The sequence below is a fragment of the Onthophagus taurus genome, chromosome 2 (assembly GCF_036711975.1).
Source record: "Onthophagus taurus isolate NC chromosome 2, IU_Otau_3.0, whole genome shotgun sequence".
Lineage (NCBI taxonomy): Eukaryota > Metazoa > Arthropoda > Insecta > Coleoptera > Scarabaeidae > Onthophagus > Onthophagus taurus.
In genome coordinates, this window is record NC_091967.1 from 8,651,369 (window position 1) to 8,667,581 (window position 16,213).

Consider the following 16,213-nt stretch of genomic DNA (forward strand, 5'->3'; position numbering starts at 1 on the left):
TATTTAATGATATAACAAATAAAAACTATTTTTGAAAACTTTATATTTTTATTATACATGAAACTGTTACAATTTGAGTAACACTACAAATAATGAACATATTGAAATCACGAGAACCTAAATAACAATAAAATTATAATAAATTGAAGAGATAAGAGGACCTATCCGAAAACTAAAAAGAAACGAGAAAACGATATCCCTTTTTCGGAACGTTCCTAACTAATAATAATAATGAAATAAATCTATTGCAAAATAACTCGTAAAATTTGATATTTGTATTTTATTTCTTAAGTTTGTTTAGAATTCGACGAATGAAACAAAGAAAACTATATACACCGGAAACGATCTCCTTATTATGTTCCTTTACATCTTTCATCTTCAAAAAAACCCGGATTATTATTTTTTCTTTTTATCCTTAATACTTTCAGATCTCAAAAACATTTTCTTCCACATAACTTCATAATTTACTAAGATGACTAAAAATCATCATCATTCACGAGTTTTACAAACAGATCCCCGTTACATGATATACACATATTAATATATGTAGTTTTTAGACACTAATTCTTCGTACATTTTGTGTTTTTTTTTGTATTATTTTTTAATCCGGGTAAGTAGCTTAACGTCAAAATGAAACGTAAAAAAAATTGCGTTTTACTTTAATAATATTTTTTTATTGATATAATAATATACAGAGGAAGGGTGATTTTTGTTTTAAATGAACACACTGTATATTATAAATTATTAATAATTATAATAATAACGTAATTGCGAAAAGAAATGATTTAAAAATAAATTTTATTTGTGTAAAATCTTTTTTTGTTTTTTCTTTTTTTTTTGAAATTCTTTCTCCAAGTCGGCATCTTTCTTTCTTCTTTTTATTACCGTTTTAATCTTAATAGTATATGTACAAGTAGAACTCTTCAAAAATTTACAACAACCATTCTAATTTCGAAATATTCATCATTACTTCTTTTATTACGATTAAATTTTATTTAATTTTTATTTTTTAACGCACTTTATTAACACAAAATAATTGAAATGTATCATTAAAGTTAATTAGTTAACAAAGTGCATTAAAAAATTATTGCATTATATCCAATTAATTGTTTTTAATGAATAATATGTGATATAAATGAAGATGTACTACTCACAACACAAAAAAATTTCGGACAGAGACTTCATCATTATTTTTATTTCATCATCATCACTTGGTTTTTCTTTTCTAATTTTTAATAATATTTAGTAATTATACCCTTCCTTATTTACTCACACGCAATTTATTTTATTTTATTTCATAACTTTTTAATTATTTTTGTATCCTCTCATTTGTTAATGTTAACTTCGCGTTATGACAGTAGTAATAATTGTTTTCTTTTAATCGCTAAATCTTAAAAACTAGAATAATATTAAATAGTACAGCCAGACTTGTAGAAAACATTCTCACGGAACTTTCAAACTCAAAAAAAAATCAAAGAAAAAAAAACTTGGTTGTCTGTTTACCCATTTTTTTCTTTTTTAATATAATAATTCGTAATATTAATAATTATACTCTTTCACACGTTACACTCGCTTATATTCGGTTTTATTTGAGAGTGCGGACGTCGCCAAGGACTTCAGTGGGGGAGGGCGACGTCTCAAACACCCCCAAAAACAAAATAATTATAAAATAACTAATATTTAAATTTGTTAATTATGTAATAGTAATAATTATTAATGTTATTTTAATAATTAAGCGGGCTGGCGGCGCGCTTGATCAGAACACGAAACAAAAAAACATGAAATTTAATTAAAGAAAAAAAAATCGTCGATTACGAAACTAAGTTTATATAATTATATATTTATATATTTAATTTTTTTTTCTAAACAATGTAGTACACTCACCTCGTAAAATTGCGCATCAAAATCAAATTGAAACGATTTCATTTTTTAACACATAATTTTACGAAATTTGTACCCGATTTACCATTTTTTTTCTTTGTAATTAAGTTTTTTTATCTAATTTTTTTACGTTTGTTAACTTTAAATTTTGTTTCTTTTATTATTAGATGAACGTGTTGTTGTTGGCTTTGTTGTCGACGGAGGGCGAGCCCTCTTCGTTCGGGGGACACCTCCACCATCGACAACAGCACGCAAGTTTGCTCGCAATTTTGCGGACGACGACCCCTGCCGTTGAAGACGTGTTGACATTTGACTGTTGTTGCAGGCGTTGTTGAGTTGTATAGTGTTAGCGATTACCTGTAATTAATCCACTTAAAAAAAACAAAAAAAATTCTTCAGGAATATGTTTAAAGATTTTTACACATTTAACTTTTTAGTGATCTCTATAATTAAATTTAAAAGTTAACTTTTTTAAACCAGTGATTCCCAAACTGCTTTTATTACACAAGAACTCACGGTTTTGGACGTGAGCAACAAAATCTTATTTCTAAGGTAATTAGGGACGCTGAATCTGAATTTACAGTACATTTTTTAAGATTGATTCTAGTTTTAGAGATATTTAATGAAGTTATGACGCACGGCTAAACCCGATACTTTAAGTTTTAGTTTTACACTAGCACTATCACTAGAACTAACACAAGACCTAGAGTAGAATCATTCGAGTTTAGCCGTCTTGAGGGATGTGCCTTACATTTGGCAACTTTTAATTGTAATATTTTAGTTGCAATCAATGCTGCCAACACATTTCTTTTGAAAGATTGAGCCACATGTACACAAAGAAACCAACAAAACACGTTATGTCGTTATATTTTTTTACAGTTGGTAACACAAAAAGTAACTAAAAAATTAACCATACTTTCAGCGCAAGTTCAAGAAATATATAGGTGTCCGGAAATTGCATCCATATATATAAAAAAATGATTCTACAACAAAAATCATGAAGAAAAGTTTATATAAAGCCGAAAATGCTTCCTAATAGCGCTAGAGCGCTTTAAAGATGGCACTCAAGAAGTATTTTTTTAGCGTTATCTCAAAAACGGCAAGGTCTAGAATGCCGAAATTTGGTGTACATGGTTATTTTTACGTGACAAATGTGATAATCAAAAGAAAAGAAATAAATAATTTATGGGGTCCAACATAATAGGTAGAGGGCCACATTTTTTTGTCTTCATTTTTTCTGCTATTTTCAATGCATCAATCAATTCTGCGGAAAAAAATACATAAAAAAGGTACCACTTAAAGAATTGTGTAAAACCAGTCGTTTCCAAAAAAAAATGTATTAAACGATTCGCGGCACCTCTTTCAATATATAGACGCAATTTCCGGACACTCTGTATGTCCAAACCTATCATCTGCAAGTGCAAGACTTTACGTCAAACTCAATACGGAAGGTTCGAACCCTATCAGATGTATTCCGTTCCAAAACTGTACATAGACATTCAAAAATTGGAGTCTAAAAAACCACCATTAGGTAGTCCTATCTTGTGCTTATGGATGCGAGACATGGATTATGACAGAGAGCGCAAAGGCTAAGCTGGAAATATTTGTAATGAGGAAAATCTTTTGTCCAATAAAGGCGAATAAAATATGGAGAAGGCGATACAATGTGAAACTTAACTATGTGTTCAAGGAAGCCCTTATTTATTTCAGAATTGGTTACGCTGCAAAGACTGCAATAAGATAAATTTAGAATGTCAAAAAAGCTCTTAAACAGCAGAATACAAGGCAAGAATCCAAGAGGGAGGCCACGAAAACGATGGGAGGACGAAGTGATGGTGGACGCACAACGACTTATAAGCGTCAGAACCACGAAGATTCAGTTGTAAAAAAACACTTTGTCGCAGAATTTGCTAAGAAAGATTTATTCAAATACCGTGTCTTAATCAAACTTCCTCATTGTAGACAGATATTAAAGATACAGGCCCAAACTTCAAGGGAAAGTTCAAATGCAATTTGGAATAAAAGTTACTAAATAATAGAATTTGTTGTTCAAAAGTAAGCCATAGATACTTTTTCAAAAAGATCATACAAGATATGTTTTTGCCTGGATGTTTAATATTAGCCCAATTTATTGAACATTGATTTTTGGCTTCATAAATATTCATGATTTGATATATTATGCAGAAAAGTCGTAAATAATATAGCTAAATTACGTTTATTTATACCTACTAAATCAAGCTGTCTTTAGAATTAAGATCCAGTAACCAAAGAGGCCATTCAATACTACCAACCCTGATCTACCAATTATTGTCCAGGAAATACCTCACTCAGCTAACGTCAAGAATTTACAACAAAATGAGTTGGAGCTCCCTTTTGTTGAAACCATATCTGAGTCATCTAGATTGCAGCCATCTTCAGTTAATTCTTGCATCATATGAATTTAGTATGATTTAAATTCATTTTTATATAATTCACGCAAGATTGAAGAATGACTTACATGATTTGCTCTTTGGTGTCCATTCCACAAGATTTACGGTTTCACATACCTTTGATTTGCAACAAGAAATTGTTATTTTTATTAAAAATGAAAGAGATACAGAAGAATACAGAGAAAACAGGCACTTTTTGAAGCAACTGAAAAAATATCAGCTTTTATAAAAAAAAACCAAGGAGCAGAAAAGCTAGTAAAGATAAGTTTTGACGCCAAATAAATATGATATTTCTAAGTCATAGCTATTTGAGGGTTGAGTTGTATCCAGTTTAATTGCACGATTTTAAAGAATGTACAGATTTTTTAATTTAGTTAATAATGTAACAGAAAAACTAATAATAAAGATACACGAATTTTATTTACAAACTCAGTTACTGATGAAAAGTTTGGGAATCACTGTTTTAACTGCTAATATTTTACAGAGTTTTTTAAATTTAATTTGTTCTTATTTTGTTAATAAATAATACGTTTTTTTATTTTACAAAAAGAAAATTAACAAATCGACACAATGGTTACATTTTATTTCTCCACACTTGTTTTAATGAGGATCACCCCATCATGGGTTCACGGTGGAAAAAAAAAAAGAAAAAAAAAACAGAGACACAAAATGAGAGACTAAATTAGAAAACGCTTCTACGAGTTATTATTATTCAAAAAATCAAGATCAGTGGCCCTTCGCAGATGCCTTCACAGCGTCTGTGGCCAGATGGGGGGGATTCACTTTCGGGTGTGCCGTGATCACTTTCGACAACTTCCTGTCAACGACTTCTTTATCTTTATCTTTATCACGACTTACTACAACACCCGAAAAAGAAAAAAAACGTCCAAAAAGAAAATAACGTTAACGTAAAATTTTGTTTTTAAAATTTTCGTTTTGGATTACTTTGCGAACACTTACCAATTTGTGGATTGACGGCTTGGGACGGTTGTGCCTGCGTGGAGGATCCGCACGCGGCCCCCGAACCAGCCGCTTTTTGTTTTAGCATTGTCCAATCGAACGTGTAATCGTATTGATGATTCAAAGTGCGAAACAGTATACGGAACAGCTGCCTGAGGTACATGTAATCAGGGGCCTCCTCAAATCTAAGACCTCTACAGTAATTCAGGTACATGGAAAATTCGGCTGGAAAACCCTAAAAATTTAAACAAAATTAATTAATTAATTTTTTTAAGACTTTTAATTTGTTAACAATCGGAAATAGAAATGTATAGTAATCTCATTCAGATTATTTTTATCTCATTTTAAGTATTGATTGTTTCATTTAAAAATTAAAATAAAAATTTTACCTTGCATAAAACTTCTACGGGAGTAGACATTTTCTTCTCGCTAATCTTCTCGTACTTTTGCTTTTTGGTGGCGGCTTTTAATCCTTGCCAAGGCAAACATCCACGATTGAAATACATAAGAACGTAGCCGAGACTCTCCATATCGTCGCGTCGCGACTGCTCGATACCCAAATGGGCATTGATCGAAGCGTACCGAGCGGTCCCCGTCAGGTTCTTGTCCTCACGGTATCCGATGTGACAACGAGTACGCATATCGCGAAACTTCTTTGCCAAACCAAAGTCGATCAGGAAGAGTTTGTTACAGTGACGTCCGATGCCCATTAGGAAATTGTCGGGCTTGATGTCACGGTGTATAAACGATTTGCAATGCACGAACTCGACGCGACCGATCATTTGATCGGCCAGCATCAGTACGGTTTTTATTGTAAAACGACGCGAGCAAAAATTAAAGAGATCTTCTAAGGAGGGACCCAATAGGTCCATTACTAATACATTGTGCTCTTTTTCTTGACCATAGTATCTGCAAGAAAAAGAAAAAAAAATGATTACAATAGAAATATTTTTATTAAAATTAACATAATATATTTATATAAAACATATCTTGGGCAATAAACTTTGAGATTATCAAGATTAAGAGTGAATCAGCAAGAATTTGGCAGAAACGAATCACACGTTTCTTTAATTTTGCCAACAAAAAGAAAAAAATGTGATTACAATAGAAATATTTTCGCTAAAATTAACATAATATATACAAAACATATTTTGGTTAATAAACTTTGAGATTTTCAAGATTAAGAGTGAATCAGTAAGAATTTAGCAGAAACGAATCACATGTTTCTTTAATTTTGCCATATCGCAAATTGGTCTGGATAATCAAAATTCTTAGTACTCATCAAATCCGTAGACTACAAACCCGCAAGTTCTGGCTAATGATAAACCATGCAGCATTATAGCAGTTTTCGAGATTTATTAATTGATCAAGTTTAAATAATAAAACCTGCACCATGATGAATACACTACATTGGTCAATGGAGAATGTCAAAAGTCTTCCATAACATTGAAGTGGAATTCTGATATTCTTTAGCAAATGGTGAGGTTAAGATAAGGTGGGAAAGATCCTACACGAAATGAGACATTTGCAGAACGTCAGACTCAGTTGCAAAATTTTTGGGTTGAGATTATAAGATTATATTTTGCAAAATAATCAGGTTGGGTTTGCTTATGACATTCAATTGAGAGTCTTGGACTAAGAATGAGGTTGAGACATCGAGATGGTATTGGTTCTGTTCGAATTGTGATACTTTTTGGTTCATGATGAGGTTCTATTGGATTTATTGCACACTTCAGGATGTAGTTCGGTTGACACTTCTATTGCTTATGTTTTATAATGATATCAGGGTGAGATTTTTGAATTTCCCATGAGACTGGATTTAGATATTCTTGGACTCAGACTGAGGTTAAGATATCGAGATAGTATTGGTTCTGTTCTAATTTTATTACGTTTTGGTCCATGATGAGGTTCGATTGGGTTAATTGTTGAGGATGAAATTCGGTTGACACATTCTATTTCTTATGTTTTATAATGATATCAGGGTGAAGTTTTTGAATTCCTCATGAGACTGTATTGAGATATTCTTGGACTCAGAATGAGGTTTAGACATCGAGATGGTATTGGTTGTGTTCGAATTGAGATACTTTTTGGTCCATGATGAGTTTCGATTGGGTTTTCTCATGAAACTGGATTCAGATATTCTTGGACTCAGAGTGAGGTTAAGGCATCGAACTGGTATTGGTTATTCAAATTGTGATACTTTTTGGTCCATAATGAGGTTCGGTTGACACATTCTATTTCTTATTATTTCTTTTGATATCAGGATGAGATTTTTGAATTTCTCATGAGACTGGATTGAGATTCTCAGATTCAGAATGAGATGAAGACATCAAGATTTGATAATTGGATAATCTCGGATATTAGATTATGATATAGATTACGATGTTATATTTGATGGCAGTTATAAATCTTGAAACTAAAACCAGAGCTAACATTAGCACTAGAACTGACACTAGTCTAGTGTTCATAATAATAATAATAAAACCCGAACCTTTCCAGTTCTAGATCTAGTGTTAGTTCTAGTTTTATTTGTTATTCAGCGTTAGATTGTTGTACATTTTTATTGAACTAGAACTAACACTAAAGCTAGACCAGTTCTAGTTCTAGTGCTAATGTTAGTTCTGGTTTTAGCTTCAAGAACATTAACACTAGAAATTTCAAACTTAATAAATATAAACAATTACGATAAATTTTAAATGTGCGATGCATATTTATAAAACAATTTGCAGACCCATTCTTGATTATGGAGCTCCCATCTTCCTTAATATCAGCAAAAAAGCTACATCGCATCTAGAATTAGTAGAAAGATCAGCAATTACAATAATATCCAAACTTCGAAATCCCAGAAATCCCCTATTCAACCCCTCTAACAATCTCCTTTATGAAAAATACCAAATTATTCCCATTACTCAACGAATATCTCTCCTCGCACAAAAAGCTTACAAAAATATGTTCTCTTTTAGAATCCTCAAATTTTGACACTTTACAAGAAAATCGTGGATTCCTAAAAGATGACTAATCAGTGTAACATGGGCAGAAGGACTACGGTGGGTAGCCCGTTCCAGCTTCAAAGTTTAACTTTAAGTTTACATTGTATAATAATATTATTTAATTTTTAATTGTATTGTGATAAGCTGAAATAAATTTGGAAATAAATATCTTTCTTTCTGTCTATAAACAATTTTAAAGAAAGAAAAAGTGGAATAATTTTAAAGAAATTAAACAAACTTTATAACTTAATTGAATTAGGCAAATTTCACGTTACAATCTTTTTTGAATTAATTTTTTTTGTTACTGTGATGTGTTTGAGCGCTACTCAGTTGGGACCACAGGGGATCATTTTGAGGACGACGACCCCAAACCGAGAACGACGAACACCGGTGATCGGTTGTTGTCATCGCGGTTCGCGTGTTCACCACAATACTCAAATGTATACACTTGGTTTTACAAAATCACAAAAGTAAAATAAAGCCACCAAAGAGAGGGTGCAATTTTAACTCTAATTACCGAACGTTTTTTCGACGCAAAAAAGAAATGTTCGTATTGAAAGGAAGAAAGCTTCTTTTTATATTCGTACGATTACGTTACGGATTTCAATGTTTTCGTCGTTGCGGGCCCGAAAGAAAAAGTTTCAAACCAGAGTATAACTGTTACGCTTTTTACACCTGGATGAAAATTTGCTTTCTAATTCAATACTTTTAATTTTTTTTTAATAATATGAAGAAATATTTTGATAAATAAGATTGTTTTTAAATAAAAAAAAACTTTCTCCTTAGTCTTATCGATAATAGGATGTTGCGGTTAAAATCGCGAATTAAATTTCTACAAATTATAAAATAAACGACGCAATTAAAACAAAATTACGCAATTATTTTTTTTTTTAAACGAATCGTTTTTCTCAAACGTATTTCTAAAACTAAGATAACATTGAGTGTATTTCCAAAGCATAGATTTACGAGATCAATCATGCTGCTACTTACTAAACACATTTTTTAAGTCCTTGAATAGTGTGTATAATTCACGCGTGCGCTCAAAGTTAACGGAAAAAAATCTCCTTACTTTATTCAAGGTTTTTTGTTTTATCAAAAAAAACAACACGTTTTATTGAAATTAATTTTTGTATCAAAAAACGATTATAAAATACATTAAAAATTTTATGTAGCAACAAAAAAAACATTTCTTTTGGCTGCATTAAAATCGGCTACGCACACTGTGAGAGACATTTCGGCGAGAACCACGTTTTAAAAATAACTCTCGGCGCGTGTCCCTACAAACCGAGCAATAATAATAAAGGAGACTACGAGACGAGACTTTTTCTCGCGACGCAATAATCATACAAAAGATACAATCGAAAAATTAAAAAAAAAAATTATGAATCATAGTATTTTTTTTTTGTACATCGTCGATAAAAGAAGCTGCCTTTTTACGGTGTTGTTCGTTTTGTCGACGTGGATATTTTCAAATCGATACCACTTTCACCGTTGTGTTGCGTGGGCTAAATTCGTAAAATTTCGGCGCGTGTACTTATTATTAACACAACGAAAGAATTATTTTCTGGATGGCCAAGAAATTTGTATTTATGAAATAATATTAATACAAAAGATAACGAATTATTTACTTGAAACATTGATTAACCATCACAAACGTGTTATACGAAATATTGCGCAATACACGAACAAAGAGCTAAAACGTGTCAGGACACGTTTTAGCAGCGCACGTAGATGTGTACGCTCCCTAAAGTCGAAAGAGTACCAAGAAATTTAGAATACATTAAATTAATCAAAATAATGTTTTATAGAAGAAGAATTGTATGGAGCAGTCATAATTCCAGGTTGATTGTTCAAATACAAAACAACGATAATAATTACCCGGATAAAATCGTAGTTAACTTTATGATTGGGTTCAATGCAAAACAAGTATATGAAACGAATATATACGGTTTTATTAGCAATACGTAGACCAAACAATACACGCAACACAAAAAAAGAAATAATAATTTTGCCATTTCCGCCGAGAAAATATGATCCTCGTAAAATATTTTCTTTCTAACTGGTTTCCACAGTTTGCAAAGCGAACGCATTCTTTGTCAATGAAAAAAAACTAAAATAATAATATTCCATTTGAGAAGTACCAATATTTATCTTTCTAATTAATCGATTGTTGAGAGATGCTGATTTCACCTTTAGCATATATGTGTTTTGCTTTTTAGTGGTTAGAATAAATCTGAAATTATTTATTAATTTACAGTCAGCGCATCACATGTTCATGTATATTCTTTAGAATTTGGTTAAGTTCTGCCAAAGATTTTGATAAATATAGTTCGTTCATCGAACAGATTCAGCGATTTGAAATTACAGCTCCTCCCACTTCTACAGGCAGAAGAATAAACATTGTTTGTAAACAGCGAAAAATAGCTGGAAAAACATTAACACAACAAAACAGTAATTTAGACTATGTATTGCTTGTAGAAAACTAAATATTGTTTGCAAAAACTAGATGGATCTTGATTTTGTAAAGCTGCAGTAACTTCCAGAATAATTCCATGGTCAGCAATATTCAAATGATTTGTAGCCACAGGTGCAACATAACGAACTAACGATGCAATGTATTACACTCACACGTTCATCTCGTGAGACTACAAATTACGGTGATATTCTCATCATTAATCTAGTACCGCTTTTCAATACTGATAACTTTTTAGCTTTTGTAAACATAATAGTATATCTAAAAACCAAGTCCAGAATGATATTCCAATGAAATTGTTGTAAGCGCTAACAGACTGAGTATGAAAATACGAAACAGTTTTAAAAGTAAAAAATACATCTATATATCAATATTTATCTTATCAATATAGAAATACCTACCACGTGTGGCGGTAAATTAAATAAAATAATATACATTTCATGTGAGATTTTTGTAAATGAAAGGATAAACATTTCATTTAAAACAATCAAATGATTAATTAAAAACGTTTACTAACAAAAACTTGGATAACAATTCGAGAATTGTAAACCTATCAAAAACGATAAGACTCAAGGAAATTAACAAGTAATGAGTCAAGATAAATTTAAACAATTTTTGATAAAAAAAATCTATAACATAAAAAATTAATGTATCATATACAGTGAAATTCCTCTAATTCGAACTTCTGCACCTTGAATTATCCTCTAAGGCGAATAATTTTCGTATGGTCAAGCGTTTTACCACGTTTCCAATGTGTTTTTATCTTTCTATGCCGAATTCCACTAACTTGAACTGAACTACTATGAAATTACTTCTCCTTTAACTTCTATATGTGGAATTTTCCAAAGAATAAACTATTTGAATTCGTTCTGTAAGGCAACAGACGCGCGGCTATAAACCCGAAACTTTCTAGTTCTAGGTCTAGCGTTAGTTCTAGTTTTAGTTGAATAAAAGTGGACCTGGAACTAGAAACATTCGGGTTTAGCTGACTTATGAGACGCATGGCTAAACCCAAATGATTCTAGTTCTAGGTATAGTGTTAGTTCTACATAGTAACAGTCCTAGTGTAAAACTAGAACTAACACTAGACCTAGAACTAGAAACATTCGACATTATTACGAAACTTTCTAGTTCTAGGTATAGTGTTAGTTCTAGTTCTAATTGTTATTCAGCGCTAGATTGTTGTATATTTTTATTCAACTAGTTGAAAGGTTAAATATATGTATTAAAAAAGTAAATTTCTATTTTTTTTCCTTTAGAGCTAAAATTCAACTAATTCTTCTCTAACTAGAGGTTTTTGTTCCACTCCCTTAGCAACTTAAAGGAATTTCACTGTATTTGTATATATTTTAGCATCAAAAACATTGCAATCAATTTATTTAAAAAAAAAAATTACTTAAAATACTTACCTGATATGTGGTATACCGATTCCTCCATGAAGGATCTTGTATAGCTTACTCTCATATAAAAGTTGTGGATGTCTTGCTCGAACTGATTCTAGTTTCACAGCAACTTCCTGGATAAAAAAGCAAAAAAAAAAAATATTAATCTGATTTCCTGTTGAAAATTACAAATTAATGGTAAGGTTTAGTCATTGGCCTTCAAAGAACGAAAAAACAATTAAGAAACGTAAAGAAAAATAATAATAAAAGATTCTGTTGAAACCAAGAAATGGTTTTGTAATCATTTTTTTTTATTTTGTATTTTGCATCCTGGTCGTATAACCTACATTCGAAATAATATGGTTGCAAAACAACGTCGCATCAAATTTTTTTTAATTACTTTTTATCATCGATTTTTTTACGTTATTATCATTATACGTGATTAATAATAAAAGGTGTTATTGAAAATTATTCGCTGCGAGACTTGGTTTATTTAGAAAAGTTTTCAAAAAAGAAGCTTTGGGTCAAAACCAGATATGGCTGCCGAGAAACTTCGTGGAAGACGACGGCGATCATCATGTCAAAGGATTCTATTAAATCCTAAAACTCTCTTTGTATCGAAATCTCTGCGTTTTCATATTTTACGTTAATGTGATTTTTTTATGGTAACGCCCGTGAACGCACTCACCTCGCCGTTCGTAATGTTGATACCCAAGTAAATGTCACCAAAAGATCCACTACCGATTTTACGGACTAAACGATATTTTCCACCAACTATAAACTCAGGCTTGACGACCAGTGTGGCTATGGATGCCATTAGATAATTGTCTTCGTCTTTACTTAAAACGAACGATTGTGTAATTTAGAAGGTTTACCCACAAATATTTCGTGCACAATTAACTATCACTTGTTCTTACAACAGCGCGACATGTCTAACTTTCCTTGACTGAACGTTCGCCTGACGTCACACCAACTACCAACATCAACACCATCTACCAATAAAATCACTAAATATATTCAATTATTTTATACGAAAATTCCGATTTATACTTTATTTATTAATAATGAACATAATATACCATTAATTCGTAATCGTAAAATAATTTATTTTATTATAAACTTTTATTCATTTAAAATAAACTTGATATTATGCGACACGTAAATTACAGATTTCTATATTTTAAAATATAATTCATTTATTTTTATATTAAAAAACATTATTATTTATTGGAAATTCATTTATATCGAAATTAATGTAGATATTTATTTAAAATCATAATTATTTTAAATTTTTCAATTATAAATAAAAAAAACTTGTTTACTACCAACATAAAAAAAGCAATGACACTAGATATTTTTGGTGGCAAATTTAAATTCACATCCTTTATTTATTAAAAATTAAATATTTTAATTATTATTAATATTTATTACAATAAAACTTATTTTAATATTTATTTATCATTTCGTTAATTCTAAACACACAAGTTAACATTTTAGGTTTCAGGTACAATACTTTGACAGATGACCAACTTTAAATCTACTTTAATTTAATTTGTTATATCACTTTATATAATAACGAGATAATTTTGGCACCACTGGATGATTATTAAAACCTTCCTACCATCATGAAGCTCTGTAATAACATTTGTTTACAACTCATAACTTTTTCGGTTTTTCAAACCATGATATTCTTTAATCACAGGGTAAACTGTTGATTTTGCAACCCCTACAAATAAAGCATTGTTATTTTGTAACTTTGATATAATTTTTAAAACATATATCTTACCAGTATCAATTTTATCAACATCATTTTCATTAGTAAAAGTAAAATCTGTTATGAGTTACCACTAGGATCAACATCTTTATTTAGTTCTAAGAACTTATTTATCTCAATTAAATTGAGGTATAGCCCCTAAACAGGCTTAGAACACAGGAATCATTGAGAAGTCGGTAACCTAACCTATATAAATTAAAGCGCTGTCAAAACTAAAGTATATACAGCAAGGTCATTTTGGTTACAAAATTAAAATAATTTAAAAACTTAATGATTTAAAAAAGAATATGATTATTTAAAATTTCACTAAATCATTCTAATTTGTAAAAAAAAATCAATAATATTTATATTTCGATTGTATTAAATTAATAAATTAAGATTTTATTACCAACCTAAAAAAGTGAGTTGGTACTTTTCATTTCCAATCAACATTTTTATTTCAACAACATGAGCAATTTTTAATCCAGTTCTGAAAGGGAAAAATTAAATTTAACTCAACCTCAAGTGATAATTACCATTTAAACTCGTCATGGCTTTGGTTATGAGAAATTTTTCAAGAATATTCGCTCAGGTTATTTATAATTTTTAAAAAAGAACAGTTTTATTTTTTTTAAATCCCTATTTAGCATAAACTCAAAAAATTAATCACGTGATCTTTTCGTTACTTTTAGGGTGCCCAACAAAATTTAAGAGGGATACACTCAACCACTACCGCTAATACACCTGTAAGTAACCGCTTTTGTGAAACCTAACCAAAGAAAAATGCGTTACATAATAACACCACATTTTTTCTTAAATTTGATTTTTAAAGGCTGTTTCTGAGCGTCCTGATACACGTACGACGTGTACTTTAATTCCTGGAGATGGTGTAGGCCCCGAATTAGTATATTCGGTTCAAGAACTCTTTAAAGCAGCTGCTGTTCCTGTTGATTTTGAAACATTTTTCTTTTCGGAGGTTAACCCAACATTAAGCGCCCCTTTAGATTCTGTTGCAAATTCAATATCGAAAAATCGAGTATGTTTGAAGGGTATTTTAGCCACTCCCGATTACAGCCATACCGGAGAATTGCAAACTTTAAATATGAAACTACGCACCACCTTGGATTTGTATGCTAATGTTGTCCATGTGCGTTCTTTACCTGGTGTTAAAACCAGACATGAAAACATTGATTGTGTTATTATTCGTGAACAAACAGAGGGGGAATATTCAGCTTTAGAACATGAGGGTGTTCATGGTGTGGTGGAATGTTTAAAAATTGTTACTGAAGAAAAGTCTAAAAGGATTGCTAAATTTGCATTTGATTATGCTACTAAAAATGAGAGAAAAAAAGTTACTGCTGTACATAAAGCAAATATTATGAAGTTAGGGGATGGATTGTTTTTGAGGAGTTGTGAAGCTGTTTGTATTATTGATTATAAAAAATAATTGGATGTTAAAAGGAAAATTATTTTTAGATGGCTAAATTATATCCAAAAATTGAATTCGAAAGAATGATTGTTGATAATTGTACGATGCAAATGGTGTCTCGTCCTCAACAATTCGATGTGATGGTTACCCCAAATTTATATGGAAATATTGTTGATAATTTAGCATCTGGATTAGTTGGTGGAGCAGGTGTTGTTGCTGGGGCTTCTTATTCAGCTCAATGTGTTGTTTTTGAACCTGTAAGTTAATTTAATTAATTAAAGTGTTTTTTAAAAAAAGTATTAATTATTTTTTAGGGCGCGCGTCACACTTTTGCAGAAGCCGTTGGTAAAAACGTAGCAAATCCAACAGCTATGATGCTTTGTGCTGCAAAAATGCTTCATCACGTTAATTTACCATCTTATGGAACAATGATTCGTAACGCAATTGATAAAGTACTTAGAGATGGGAAAATACGCACAAAAGATATTGGTGGTCAATCAAGCACCCAAGATTTTACTTATGCTGTAATACATAATTTACAACATAAACAATAAAAAGATATAATATTATTTTGAAATGTTACTATTAAAAAGTATAATAATAACTCGTAATAGCCACAATTTTAGGGAATGTGTGGTTAATATTTATATAATAATATTTGATTTTATTTATTAGCATTTTTTGATTTAATAATTTAAAAAAATTTTATCATTTAATTTATTGATTTTAATTATTGGATTTGAATGATTTGTATTCAGAAAGAAAAGTATTATAATAATTAGAATAAAGATGTGGTGTTAAAGGAAAAGTAGTATAATTTATCCTCAATTTAAACAGTTTTTTAGTATTTATAAACAAAATAATTTAATTTTTAAATTTGACAAATCAGAAACACCATCTATTATAAGCGATGTAA

At 30.5% G+C, this 16,213-nt stretch overlaps 2 protein-coding genes and 1 long non-coding RNA gene across 5 annotated transcripts; 1 reads left to right on the forward strand and 2 right to left on the reverse strand.

Annotated features, from left to right (window-relative positions):
* Positions 1–26: 26 nt before the first annotated feature.
* On the reverse strand, positions 27–13,073 carry LOC111427148 (Casein kinase Ialpha). Of its 3 annotated transcripts, none has more exons than XM_023062141.2 (5): positions 12,804–13,073; positions 12,143–12,249; positions 5,660–6,179; positions 5,271–5,505; positions 27–2,238 (listed from the first exon to the last, which is right to left on the reverse strand). In XM_023062141.2, the coding sequence occupies exons 1-5, from the start codon at positions 12,930–12,932 to the stop codon at positions 2,228–2,230; spliced, it is 1,002 nt and encodes a 333-aa protein (XP_022917909.1). In that variant the 5' UTR covers positions 12,933–13,073; the 3' UTR covers positions 27–2,227. The 3 variants fall into 3 exon arrangements, with proteins under 3 accessions (XP_022917909.1, XP_022917910.1, XP_022917908.2); XM_023062142.2 differs by having other exon boundaries at positions 27–2,252; XM_023062140.2 differs by lacking the exon at positions 27–2,238 and adding an exon at positions 2,948–5,167.
* A 480-nt stretch (positions 13,074–13,553) lies between these two features.
* On the reverse strand, positions 13,554–14,346 carry LOC111427380 (uncharacterized). Its single transcript, XR_002707932.2, has 3 exons — positions 14,282–14,346; positions 13,902–14,075; positions 13,554–13,841 (listed from the first exon to the last, which is right to left on the reverse strand). It is a non-coding gene; the product is annotated as an uncharacterized lncRNA (long non-coding RNA).
* LOC111427379 (isocitrate dehydrogenase [NAD] subunit beta, mitochondrial) lies at positions 14,284–16,105 on the forward strand. Its single transcript, XM_023062501.2, has 5 exons — positions 14,284–14,460; positions 14,561–14,614; positions 14,701–15,288; positions 15,345–15,554; positions 15,612–16,105. The coding sequence occupies exons 1-5, from the start codon at positions 14,419–14,421 to the stop codon at positions 15,849–15,851; spliced, it is 1,134 nt and encodes a 377-aa protein (XP_022918269.2). The 5' UTR covers positions 14,284–14,418; the 3' UTR covers positions 15,852–16,105.
* Positions 16,106–16,213: the final 108 nt, after the last annotated feature.